Below are 14,094 nucleotides of genomic sequence, written 5' to 3'. Positions count from 1 at the left end.
TGCTAGCTAGCCCATCTCCAAAAACCTTTCTGAGTCCCCACTGCCTGCCATCCGAAACAGGAGCGTTACTAAGCCCTTGAAAGACATGACACAAATTTGCACAAAATTTGCATGTGCTAATTTATGTGCATAAATGCAAATTCAGGCTGTCTTTCAGAGGGCAAAGTAAAAAAACAAAGTTAACTCTGATATCAAATTGACCGAAGTCTGCTGCTACTGCATGACTGCAGCCAGATATCCTCAAATGCTGACTCACTGCAAACGGAAGATCAAATATAGAAAAGATATTTATGTGTGCAGACAATTTGGACTCCACCTAGGTATAGATGTGTTGCTGTTTGTGGACCTGTAAGTCAGCAAAAGCCTTCCAAGAAATAATTTATGAAATAAAAAAAATGTTTAAAATAACTTTTGTTAAAAAACTAGAGGCTTTTTCATTAGGTATAATAGGGGAAGAGACCCCGAAAGGAAAAAAGGTCCTATTTATGTATGCGACAACAGAAGCAAGAATGTTATATATGCTCAGGGTTGGAAGGAAGAAAGAACCCCATTGAAAGAAGAATGGATATTGAAGCTGATGGACACTGCAGAAATGGCGAAATTGACTGGGAAGATTAGACATCAGGAAGACAAAAAAATTAGAAATGAATGGATTAATTTTATAGAATATATGAAGAAGCAATGCAAACATTTAAAAACATTATCAGGATTGGATTAGCACCTGTAATATAATTTAATAAAAGGTATTGAAAAAGGAGATTTTATAGATCGGATAAAAGTATTTAGTCGCAGAAAAGAGAAGAAATAAATATTGGAAACTGGGGAAAGGGTGGGGAGAAGTCCAGCGGTTGAAGGAACCCCTACAAAGATAGTGAAATTGTTATGGACGAATACAATTAATATTGTATGCAAAAACTTTTAAAATAAAATATATAGATGTGTTTCTGTTTGTAAAGCATAGCCTACACACAGTATGGTAACAATAATAAATCAGGGCTCTTTTCTCCCAAGCAACCTGGGAAAATGTGTCACTTACTGTTGCAGGCACTCATGTGACATGGCCTTGACAGTGGGGGCACCGGGAGGTCGCCACACATAGATCTGTTTAATGCAACATGCTGGCCTTTGGCTGTGAGTTTCTGGCAGGTAGCCTTCCTCCTTTGCGTCCCGACACCACAGCTTACAGAGCACTGCAAAAGAAATGAAGCAATTGTCCTGTCCCACATGTGCCAACCTGACATAAGGCCGTGCACACTCAACATTTTATTCTAGAATCAATGGAGACCGAGTTCTTTTCTTCGGCCTAGTCCACACACAATCCAGACCTACTGCATATTTATTGCTCCTGGAAAGCACAAGAAACGGCTGACAAAGGGTTTTCATTCTGAAAAGTAAAGCGCACTGCGGATTGATTCTGCCTTACTCCACAGTGTGTTCATTCAAAAACAGGTGGCAGGCGATCCCAGCAATGAAGGGTATGTGTATGTGTGTCTGTACCATCACATTGTGAGGGGGCATATACCAAGATAGCAAGAGGAGGGTTTTCAAATGCGTAATCTACTGTATTTTTCGCTCTATAAGAGGCACTTTCCCCCTCCTAAAAAGTAAGGGGAAATGTGTGTGTGTCTTATGGAGCGAATGCAGGCGGGAGGCTCTGCTCAGCGCTCCCTTTAAAGAGCCACGTGGAGCGTGTGTGCGGCTCTTGGGGGCTCTTCCCCGAGGAGGGAAAAGGGCAAACGCCCCCAAGAGCCGCACACATGCTCCATGCGCTCTTTAAAGGGAGAGCGGCTCTTGGGGGAGCCTTCATCCCGCTCACCAGGAGAGGCTGCGTGCGGCTATCTCATAAGCTAGGACAGCAAGAGGGATCGCTGTGCAGCGCTCCCACTTGCTGTCCTGGCTTACGGGATAGCCCCCTTCCCCCACCTCCCGCAAAAACCCCCAAGAGCCACGCTCCTTTTAAAGAGCCGCGTGGAGCGTGTGTGCGGCTCTTGGGGTTTTTTCCTGAGGAGGGAGAAGGGCAGCCCGTCAATGACGGGATGGGATGCATACAGGCTCTGCTCAGCGCTCCCTTTAAAGAATATTTTTTCCCCCTTGCATTCCCCCTCTAAAAACTAGGTGCATCTTATGGTCAGGTGCATCTTATGGAGCGAAAAATACGGTAATCAAGAGGGTCTCAAACACATTCTCAAGTAACCAAGGATTGCTCAAGGATGAGCAATCAATCCAGATGGAAAGTAGCAAGTTGAGAACGAGCATGAATGATTCCGTATTGAAAAAAACCACACTTCTGTGCTACAAACAGGTAACTTGTGTGCACTTGGCAGCCTATAGGAGGGCTGTTCATGTTAACCGAGACAGTGGTGCACCGAAAGGCATCTAATAGAGATCCAACCTTGAATGGAGAGGGCCAGGGAAGAAAGGCAGATGTAGGCACACTCTTATTTAAAGATACTCACCCTAGACCATTCTCCCACAGTCAGCTGTGGAGGGCAGTCCATTTTTGCGCAGGGTTTCTGAGTGGACAATCTGGTTTTGTGGCACCTCTCATCAGCGAGTTTCAGAAAGCTCCCATCCATCAACAACTGCTGGCAAGTCACTTTGCGATTCTGGGTTCCTCCTCCACACGTGTGGGAACACTAAGCAGAAGGAGACTAATAGAAATTAGGCCTGTGCACAGAACCTTCCTCTTCCTCTTAAGAACTTCTTATTGATTGTCTTTTCCTTACAGGTGACACCGACAACAAATGCAACAGCAGCAAAGGAGATTGGGATATGGATCACTCCAATAATACATTACAAAATACAATTTGTCAAACAAAGTGTCTTTCAGGTGTTCCAAAGAAACTGTGTAAGTCAGCATGAAGAGCTTGAATTGGGCTTGATAGTGTATAGACACCCAGAACAGTTTCTGGCAGTGTGAAAACTGCTTTTGGTGCCTTTGCAGAAAAGTGGGATATAAATGAAATGGATGCATGAATGGATGTTTCTGTGATGGCCTGGGACTTGGGCTCAGACTTGGAACCAGAGGAGACTCAGTCTGCACCGGATCCTTTGCCTCAGGCATCATCTGAACCAAGTCTGGGGCCTGGTCTTGAAGAGTCCCAGTCTGAACAGGTCCCCCTGCAACAAACACCAGTTGGGCCGAGTCTGGGACCTGAGCCTGCCCTGACTCCAGATGTGGGGATTACCTCGTTGCCTTCAGCTGGGCCATCACTTACAGCTGCTCCACTACCGGTTGGGTCAGGGGAGGCTGAGGTGGCCCCTGGGCCTAGTAACCCGCCAACTTCTCCTGAGCTGCAGAGACTAAGGTCTGAGAGAAGGAGAGACCTGAGTATTCGCAGGAGGAGTGCTCGCCTTCGGGCGAAACAGGGAGGTGAGTCCCCGGGGGATCAGGACCGGCCGTTACCCCAACAAAGATAAAAGGCTGTCGGACCCTGCCCCAGGTTGCAGGAGCAACATTGCTGTTTGCTAGATCCTGCACCTGTCCTTGCCTGGTTTCCTGCCTCAGCCCTGTCAGACTGACTCCCAGGGGAACCTTCGGATTCTGGACCAGTCCTGGACTGCGTTTCATGGGTTACCCCTGAGCCCAGCACTTTTATAACTCTGTTTTGATGTGCCATTCAGCATTTCAGCAATTACATACTGTCTGAGCTTCAGTGTCTGGAATGCCTTCAAGGGCAGCCCCACAAACAGCGCTTTACAGTGATCTAAACTGTTGACTGCTGTGGACACTAGGGCCTTTGAAGAAGAAGTTGGATCCAAGTCCTGCAAGCTACAGGCCAGTTCTTTCAGAGTATACAGATGAAGGCATTTTTTTTTTAAGCACTCAAATTATGTGATCCTGTATCTTGGCCTGAATCAGTACAGCCCAGCAACAGGTTGACCGTTTCATCCGTTGTTTATGCGAAACTGGCCTAATGACTGTGGCTTTCACCCAGGAAGGCCTCTGAAATCCACATAATTCATTTCATCTAGAAAGATCATTTGCTGAAAAAGCGAGGAATGAATACACTTCTGTTCCAGAAACAGTGCACTATCAGCAGCCCGTGAATTAAAAATTGAGCATGAGCTCTGCTGAGAGGTTACTCTAAGTCAGGGAAAGTGGAACATGTCTCCCTCCGGATGTTTTTGGACAACTCCCACCATCCCTGGCCATTGGCCATACTGGCTGAGGCCGATGAGAGCTGGAGTTCAGCAACATCTGGAGGAGCCTGAGCTCTCCATCCCTGCCTCAAGCCTCTGTTGATTTAGCAACCCCGCCATACCTGTTGCCATTCTTCAACGTGCCAAACTGGGGGGCAGTCAATCTGGTTGCAGGCTTGCAAAGAGTGGGGCTTTTTGTCTTTGCAGTTTTCGGGCCCCACAACTGATCCTCCGGGTTGCTGGCAACGCACCTCTCTTGTCTGGATGCCAACACCACAAGTGGCAGAACACGGCCTCCAGGGACGCACCTGCCACCTGTTCCGAGAGATTATCCAAAGAGCAGACTGAGTAAGCAATGCTAGGAATGATGAGGCAGAAGCGGTTGCTTTGATACTGGATTCCAGTGAAGTTTCATAAATGGTTGTGCTCTCTCTCTCTCTCTCTCTCTCTGACCCTCCATTACACACAACACTTTTATTCAATTACTCAACACTTTATGTTATCTTTTATCCCACTTCTTAATCGGAAAAGGCTTCGGCTGAGAAAGATCGCTGTAAGGCAGTCCACACCCGCAGGCTCACCATGTAGAAGATACAACACACAAGGAAAAAGGGATGGGGAGGGAAGAGGAAAGCAAGCAAGCTCAGACACTGCTTCTTAAAGTTACTGCCCTTTTAACAGCCGTCTGGGCTGGAAACAGGTCAGATAGCCCTGATAGCATGGTGGGCACTAGATGACTGTATGTGTGCTGGTCTCTCAACAGAAGCACTGGCGTGGACCAGGGAGTGGACCAGGCTGAGGACTCCACTTGGTTGAGTCTGTTCCCAGGGCATAAGGGGAGGGGCCTGCCTGATCTCTGTCTCAAGAAGCGGTCTTTGCCATTTTCACTGTACAGTGGTACCTTGTGTTACATACACTTCAGGTTACATACGCTTCAGGTTACAGAATCCGCTAACCCAGAAATAGTGATTCAGGTTAAGAACTTTGCTTCAGGATGAGAACAGAAATTGTGCAGTGGTGGCGCAGCGGCAGCAGGAGGCCCCATTAGCTAAAGTGGTGCTTCAGGTTAAGAACAGTTTCAGGTTAAGTACGGACCTCCGGAACGAATTAAGTACTTAACCCGAGGTACCACTGTAGAGGGAAAGAGCCTGTTGACATTTTCTTCAGAAAGCAAGCCCATGGTCCCATCACAACGGGGGCTCATTTTGCTAACCCAGACAGATCTATCTGAAAGCAGGCATTAAGGCAGGTTTCCATTACAATATTGCCAACATATGAACGGATCACTTATGGACACAGACTTTCCTCAGTTAAACATGATATTTGGAGCAACTTCATACAGAATATATGAGGCTATTGATAAAGAAATTTGTACAGTACAGCTCCCGAATGCCTTGCGACTCGAACGCTTTGGCTCCCAGACGCCACAAACCTGGAAGTGAGTGTTCTGGTTTGTGAACGTTCTTTGGAAGCTAAACGTCTGCCGTGGCTTTCGATTGGCTGCAGGAAGTTCCTGCAGCCAATCGGAAGCCGTGCCTTGGTTGTCAAATGTTTTCGGAAGTCGAATGGACTTCCGGAACAGATTCCGTTCGACAACCAAAGTACAACTGTATTAGGATAATAAGACTATACACATTTGTATATGTATGGAAATGTAACGTAGCATTTTTCTTTTAATTCACGTTTTTCCTTTTCTTTCTTTTAACCACTTTTTAATAAATGAATTTCTTCTAATAAAATATCAGTAATAAAAAATACAGGTTTCCGCAATGCAGAGTCTTACCTTGGGGGGCAAAGCCTTGTATTGCAAACACGGCTCATTGCTGGGGGTCTCGCTGAGCTGTCGCACAGGCTGTCATTGACAGTTTGCTTTGTCTGCTCATGTAGGCACACTGCAATGGCTTCCTGAGTCCCTAGATTGTTATATATATATATAAATGAGATATATTACACATGAGCAACGTATCTTGAACAGTAAGAAAAAGTTACAGATATAAAGCACATTCTCTCAAGCCACAAACTAAATCAGAGGTAGCTAATCTCCAGTTCAAGGACTTAGCCAAGATCTTTAAAGCTAAATTTAAAGTTGTGTGATTTATTCAATGGTGGTTATCTAGTCTTTTATATATTGAATGTGTTTGGATTATCAATGACTTTGCATGATTTTATGATTTTACTGTTTTAATTTACGCCAATAAAGGCTAGTTACAAGTTAGTTAGTCTGCAGCAGTTTAATCTATGTAAGATGTTTTAGCAACTTCAGAAACATCTATCTGCATTGTATATTTAATCTGCAAATGCAAGGACACAAAGTAGAAAGTTATTTGTTCTTTAAACAGAAAGTGTCTTGCATAGTTTTTATAGGAGGTAAAAAAAGAGAAATAATAATAATAATAATAATAATAATAATAATAATAATAATAATAATAATAATAATAATAATTTATTATTTATACCCCGCCCATCTGGCTGAGTTTCCCCAGCCACTCTGGGCAGCTTCCAATCAAGTGTTAAAAACAATACAGCATTAAATATTAAAAACTTCCCTAAACAGGGCTGCCTTCAGATGTCTTTTAAAAAGAAGATAGCTGCTTATTTCCTTCACATCTGAAGGGAGGGCGTTCCACCGGGTGGGTGCCACTACCAAGAAGGCCCTCTGCCTGGTTCCCTGTAACCTCACTTCTCGCAATGAGGGAACCGCCAGAAGGCCCTCAGAGCTGGACCTCAGTGTCCGGGCTGAACGATGGGGGTGGAGGCGCTCCTTCAGGTATACAGGACCGAGGGTCAATGAAAGGGTCAAACGAACCAGAGCTTTCTTCTGCATATGCCACAAACGGGATCTAGAGTCCAAAGTCCACACTACTGTGGGGGCCCCGTCCACCTTAGATCCCTGGCATCTCCAAATATGGATGGAAACAACTGCCCACCTTTTTTAAATATAATATTTATTAAGTTTCCCAATCCAATACAAGCCACATTAAAACATTCCAAATTACAATTTAAAAAAAAGCCAAATATAAATGCCGAATTTTATATCTTTGTGTGACTTCCCATGCTCTGAATTTCACAAAGTGCTGGTCATCTAATATCACATTGCATTTCTTAATTAATCAATAAGCCATTCCAATGTTAATCCTTCAGATAATTTCCATTTACTTTCACAACCACTGGTCTGTTCAACTTTCGCCTTCTTAGTTCTGTATGAAATGTTTTCCCTTAAGGTTTTCCACAGTCCATCAATTCCATTTTCAGTTTCTACTCACAGGAGCCATAATTTGCCACATCCCAAACAAAGAGACGCCATTAGCCCCGGGCAGATATCCGGAATTCCCCTCTGTAATCTCGCTCCATATCTCAACATGCTGGTATCTCTGCCAGTATACAATAACTCCAATCCAGAATTTTTCCATCCTTCCACTGAGGGCATCCATTCAGTATAATATTATAATTAAACCACAACTGCCCACCTTTAATCTGAAACCCTGAAGCACTGAGGCAACGCCAAGCTAGACAAACCAATAAGGCCACATCCTAAAACAAGAGTCCCTCGTTTTTTGCTTTCTCTGCGATTAGAGCACAGCCTTGTCACCAGAACATCTGATATGGCCTTGAGTTGCGAGTCTCTTGGCCTGAATGTTTAGAACGGTATCTGGAGTTGTGAACCTCATCTTATTATATACAAAGCCCTGCCAGAGAACCAAGGGCACAGGCTGTAAAGTTGCCTTGGAAATCTCATCTATGTACAGCCCAATAAAACAAGAAGTCATTACCACTGTCATACGGAATGAAATGCGCTGAAGTTCATTTTGGTACTGAGGTTTCACTGGTACTATGAGGAATGGTGGGGAGTGGGGGGGTTTCTAATGTGATACGCAAGACCGAAAATGGTCATAGTTCAGGGAACCTGTTTCCTTCCTTCTCAATGCATGTTCCCCTAGAGGCTTCAGAGGGGCTACAAATCTGATTTCAAGACAGCTTAATATTTCTCTTTTGTTAAAAGATTTGCAAGGTTCCAAGCACCTTTGTACTTTCACTGCATTTCCTAATAAAAATCCAGAGCCTTGTTATTTGTGTAGGTAGGTGTCAGGACTGCCCCTGACAGTAGGATATATTAAAACCCCGTTTTATTCCTTTTTTAAAAAACAACAACAAAAACCTGTACAACAGCTAGACAATTACTGCCATAAATACCTCTTCTCCTAATTCATCATGAAGGCTTTTCTCAACACTCTGTTGGTTACTAAAAAGGCCTGTTTTTATTTTTAGCTGACTCCGTGGAAAAACTCAGGACTGGAATATGTCCATCCCCCACCCTGGGCAGGTTAGTAGTGTGTGTTTTATGACTTTCCGTAATTGGTTAGAGCATGGGCGAGGGTTTTTGTTCCTAGATATGAGTGACAAGTGATTTTTATAATGGGATCTCAACCACTTCCATCTGTCCCCAATCATTCAAAATTGTATTATGTCAGAACTGGACATTACCCATGGCATACGAAGGGAACAACCCAAGCCGCAATTTGGGAAAGAGATTTTGGCAGGGATGCCTTGTCCTTCATTAACAAATCAACCACACTTGATGTTGTGCCATCAATACTGCAGCAATGTTTCTCAAAAACAGCAAAACGCACTTAGATGATCATTGGAGCAAGCCAATTATATATTTCAAAGAGCTGTAGCTCAGGGGCACTGTGCATGTTTTGCATCTATAGGGGTCAATCCCCAGGTATCTCTGGTTAATGGAACTTCAGGTAGTGAGGGTGAGTAAAGAATGCTGAGTCCCTAGAGAGCCTCTAGAAGGTCAGTGCTAGATTAGATAAACTGCTGGCCTGACTCCTTTTTGGCCTGCACATTTCACTCCATTACACATTTTCTCAGAGGACCGAGGGTGGCTTTTCTGCTTGTTTTTAGTTTTCTTCAAGTGTGTTTCAACACACACATGGCACACAGATACATACACAGAAAACCAATTTTGGAGAACGTAATCCCTGACCGAACACTAAACGTGGATAATTGAAATCAAGGTCTAGGTGAGCTTAATATGTATTTTTAATGTATGCAGGCAAGGATTTATAACTATATCAAAATACGACCTATGGATATGCCATAACAGCTGGCTAATATTGTGTGGCTTTACAACGCTCACCTAGAAACCTAGCGTATTATCTCACATGAACAAAAATGCTATTGTTGAAACACACTGATTGCAAAAGCTACACTCCAAGTGGGCTGCCAAACTATTCTTGATTCCAGAGAGCCAATGTGGTGTAGTGGTTAAGAGCGGTAGTCTTGCAATCTGGGGAACCGGGTTCGCTTCCCCGCTCCCCCACATGCCGCTGCTGGGTGACCTTGGGCTAGCCACACTTCTGTGAAGTCTCTCAGCCCCACTCACCTCACAGAGTGTTTGTTGTGGGGGAGGAAGGGAAAGGAGAATGTTAGCCGCTTTGAGACTCCTTCGGGTAGTGATAAAGCGGGATATCAAATCCAACTCCAACTCCTCCTCCTCCTCCTCCTCCTTCTTCTTCTTCTTCAGGGGCATCTGTTTAGAGAGCTTCCCTTTGTACATGGCCATAGATCAGGCTTCTTCAACCTCGGCCCTCCAGATGGTTTTGGCCTACAACTCCCATGATCCCTAGCTAGCAGGACCAGTGGTCAGGGATTATGTGAATTGTCGTCTCAAAGCCTGGTGTGCTCTGGGTCCATGGAGTCACGAAGAGTCGGACACAACTAAACGACTAAACAACAAGAAGTCTCAAAACATCTGGAGGTCCGAGGTTGATACTGGTCACTGACCCTAATAAAACGATTTGCCTTGAGTTCAAAACAGTGCGAGACATGCTTCCCTGGGAAGAGCATTCCACACAAAAGGGGCACTGCTGAAAAGGCCTAGTCCCACGTTGCCACCTGCTGAACCTCCCATGGACTGAACCTGGCATCTTCCGCATGCAAAACAGGTGCTCTACCTCCAAACTACAGTACTTTTCTGGAACACATAAGACTCTGCCCCTGTATGAATAAGACCACTAATCCATCTAGCTCAATGTTGTTGACACTGGCTCTCCAGAATTCCAGATAAGGGTCTTTCCCCCAGTCCTACCTGCAGATGCTGGGATTGAACCTGGAAACTCCTTCATGCAAAAGCATGTGCTCTACAACTGAGCAATGCTCCAGATTTCCATGCAACGAGGGAGGGGGGCAGGAACAGGGGGTTGTTCAGAAGGAAGTGTTACATTCACACAGAACTGGTTCGTCACGCTTTGCCCTTCTTGCCACCTGCACAATTGTTTGTAACGTTTGAAAATGATCTTTTTGATATTCACAGACAAAAATACCTCCAGTACACGTAGCAGAGCAGGGAGTGAAGCCAATGTATTCCCAGCCATAGACAACGTCCGCAGCATCTTCTGAAGGTGGAGGTTCTGGGACAAATGGGACAGGGTCACCATCGCATGACTCCATGTGGCAACTGCGCTCAGTCACCGGTTTGGTGTCTTCGCACTCTTCGTCCGGCAGCTCCACCTCCGTCTGAGTAAATGCGAGATAAATACGGCACTTCACATCCCGCGTCTGAACACCACGGCCGCAAGAAGCGCTGCAAGGGGACCATGGCTCGGGGATAAACCTGCAATTAAACCACAGCGTACGAAATCAGGATGATAATAACGGAACTATGAAACATTTCCCTTTATTTATCTGAATCAATGACAAAAGAGATTCAGTTTTCTCCTGCCCATGGACATGGGAAACTGCCACAGACTCTCCAAACGAATCTCATCACTCTACACCCTGGGGGAAGCTGCAACTATTTAAAGCGGCATGATACTGCTTTAATTTCATAGTGTGGATGGGGCATTAAAGAACTTGGGTTTGAGCTTGCTTTTCCCTCCTCCCTCTCATCCATTTTTCCTTATGTGTCATGTCTTTTTAGATTGTGAGCCTGAGGACAGAAGCAACCTCAGAACTGGGTGTGTGTGTGTACCACTTGGATATCCTTTCTTGGCTAAAGGGTAGGGTATAAATGCTGTAAACAAATAAACATAAATGAATATTAAAATTCTAAGGTTTTATAAAAGGTCACACACATTGGTGTTACAAGGCAAACATGGAGTTGGGCATTTTGTGCCTCCCTTTAATGTCTAGATTTGCCATTAAGATTCCTGATCTGAAAGTTCATTAAGCCATCCCTTGAATTCCTTGCATGTAAACATATATGTAAGATCAAAAGTAATTGTTGCAGGCACATTTGCAAAGCTGAGAAGGGAACCTATGTATCTTGCTTGTTGAAATTTTAAAAGTAATCAAGTACCTACTGTTTCTTCCATTAATGTGAAGGTCTCAAAAGTCTTTGACAAAATTCTGATTATATATTCAAAGAGGAGAGAATTATCCCAGCTAAATGCAGTTAATGCACACAAACACACATTGCGGTTATCTCGCAATGGCTGGGAAGACATCCCAAATATGTAGATTGCCACAGGTTTAGAGAAATGTGAACGTTATTTACAAGAGGACTCCATCCACCATTCCTTTCAATGACATTCACATTGCACGAGTGTTCTGTGAATGGATGGAAGTTGTGCAGTGACAGGGTTTGATGGATTCCACCCACAGGCACTGATGCACAATTTGTTTTCTGCCATAGAGAGGTGGAGGCACGTTGCTGGTGAGGTTCTGAGAACAGGCACCCACCAAACAGCCGGCCCTTGCGTTAAGTTTTCACAAGGTATGTAGGACATGGTACATGGTACAACCTTGCTGGATCCTTGCCCATCTCCTGGATCCTTGCCCATCCTGGCTTATAAAAGCTAGCCGGGAAGGACTGGGCGATGGGCTTCGTGGGGTGGTGAATGCTTCCCTCCGTGAGGGAGCCTTCCCAGACCCGCTGAAAGAGGCGGTTATTAAACCGCTTCTTAAAAAACCATCTTTAGATGCGGCCACGATGGCCAATTATCGCCCAGTCTCAAACCTTCCATTCTTGGGCAAGGTGATTGAGCGAGTGGTTGCTGAACAACTCCAGGCACGCCTGGAAGAAGCGGACCATTTGGATCCCTTCCAGTCGGGATTCAGGCCTCATCATGGGACTGAAACTGCCTTGGTCGCACTGGTTGATGATCTCCGGCGGGCTAGGGACAAAGGTGAGAGCTGTTTCCTAGTTCTGCTGGATCTCTCAGCGGCGTTTGATACCATCGACCATGACATCCTTCTGGACCGTCTTGAGGGGCTGGGAGCTGGGGGCACTGTCCTACAGTGGTTCCGCTCCTTCCTCCTGGGCCGTGTTCAGAAAGTGGTGGGGAGGGATGAGTGTTCAGACCCCTGGGCTCTCACTTGTGGGGTGCCCCAGGGTTCTGTCCTCTCCCCCATGCTTTTCAACATTTACATGCAGCCACTGGGAGAGATCATCAGGAGGTTTGGGCTGGGTGTTCATCAGTATGCAGATGATACCCAGCTCTACCTCTCTTTTAAATCAGAACCAGTGAAGGCGGTGAAGGTCCTGTGTGAGTGTCTGGAAGCGGTTGGAGGATGGATGGCGGCTAAGAGATTGAGGTTGAATCCTGACAAGACAGAAGTACTGTTTTTGGGGGACAGGAGGCGGGCAGGTGTGGAGGATTCCCTGGTCCTGAATGGGGTAACTGTGCCCCTGAAGGACCAGGTGCGCAGCCTGGGAGTCATTTTGGACTCACAGCTGTCCATGGAGGCACAGGTCAAATCTGTATCCAGGGCAGCTGTTTACCAGCTCCATCTGGTACGTAGGCTGAGACCCTATCTGCCTGCAGACTGTCTCGCCAGAGTGGTACATGCTCTGGTTATCTCCCGCTTGGACTACTGCAATGTGCTCTACGTGGGGCTACCTTTGAAGGTGACCCGGAAACTACAACTAATCCAGAATGCGGCAGCTAGACTGGTGACTGGGAGCGGCCGCCGAGACCATATAACACCAGTCTTGAAAGACCTACATTGGCTCCCAGTACGTTTCCGAGCACAATTCAAAGTGTTGGTGCTGACCTTTAAAGCCCTAAATGGCCTCGGTCCAGTATATCTGAAGGAGTGTCTCCTCCCCCATCGTTCTGCCCGGACACTGAGGTCCAGCTCTGAGGGCCTTCTGGCGGTTCCCTCACTGCGAGAGGCCAAGTTACAGGGAACCAGGCAGAGGGCCTTCTCGGTAGTGGCGCCCGCCCTGTGGAATGCCCTCCCATCAGATGTCAAAGCGATAAACAACTACCTGACATTCAGAAGACATCTGAAGGCAGCCCTGTTCAGGGAAGTTTTTAATATGTGACATTTTAGTGTATTTTTCATCTCTGTTGGAAGCCGCCCAGAGTGGCTGGGGAAACCCAGCCAGATGGGCGGGGTACAAATAATAAATTATTATTATTATTATTATTATTATTATTATTATTATTATTATTATTATTGCTGAAGCTAAGCAGCCCAGATTCTGTCCACAGCCTGGATGGGACACCATCTTGTCTTCATCCTTGAGCTTCATGACAGAAAGGAGGTATAGATATGAAATAAGTAAGTCATGGGGCGGGGGGAGGGGGGAGGGGAGAGAAGGCAAAGGGTCCTCTATTCAGTTCCTAGACTCACAAACAGAAGACTGCCTGACAAAACTGCCTGTACTGAGCACCTGTTTGCACAGACAAACCCTATCCTGCAAGGCTAATTCCACAAACAGCTGCAGGTGCTCGAACAGGGGTGAGGAACTTTGGGCCTATGGGCTGATCTTTGCCAGGGGTTCAATGTGGGCCTACAAGGCTATTTCCTCCAAAGCGTAACCCCTGTCCATCGGCTGACATCACTAGGTGACATCAGCTGATGGCCAGAAGAGCAAAGGTCAATCCTGCTGGCGACTGCTTAGCCAATGCATTTCCTGTGGGAAATGCGCAGGTGAAGCAGACCCCAAGAAGTCAGCACAACTGAACCCTCTGTTCACCAACCGGTGCATGAAGGGAT

The 14,094-nt window shown here is 45.8% G+C and overlaps 1 protein-coding gene across 2 annotated transcripts in view; it reads right to left on the bottom strand.

Annotated features, from left to right (window-relative positions):
• ADAMTSL3 (ADAMTS like 3) overlaps positions 1-14,094 on the bottom strand; it is a 283,528-nt gene that overhangs the window by 49,805 nt on the left and 219,629 nt on the right. For both annotated transcript variants that reach the window (XM_083712399.1, XM_083712400.1), the window contains 5 exons: positions 10,473-10,762; positions 5,927-6,056; positions 4,266-4,458; positions 2,457-2,636; positions 1,037-1,190 (listed from right to left, as the gene is read on the bottom strand). In XM_083712399.1, coding sequence (XP_083568525.1) covers positions 1,037-1,190; positions 2,457-2,636; positions 4,266-4,458; positions 5,927-6,056; positions 10,473-10,762 — 947 coding nt within the window. The remainder of the gene's footprint in view (positions 1-1,036; positions 1,191-2,456; positions 2,637-4,265; positions 4,459-5,926; positions 6,057-10,472; positions 10,763-14,094) is intronic.

The sequence above is a fragment of the Podarcis gaigeae genome (genome assembly GCF_964106915.1).
Source record: "Podarcis gaigeae genome assembly, chromosome: 14".
Classification (NCBI taxonomy): domain Eukaryota; kingdom Metazoa; phylum Chordata; class Lepidosauria; order Squamata; family Lacertidae; genus Podarcis; species Podarcis gaigeae.
Note: the sequence above shows the minus strand (reverse complement) of the source record. Positions and strands in the feature narration are given on the sequence as shown.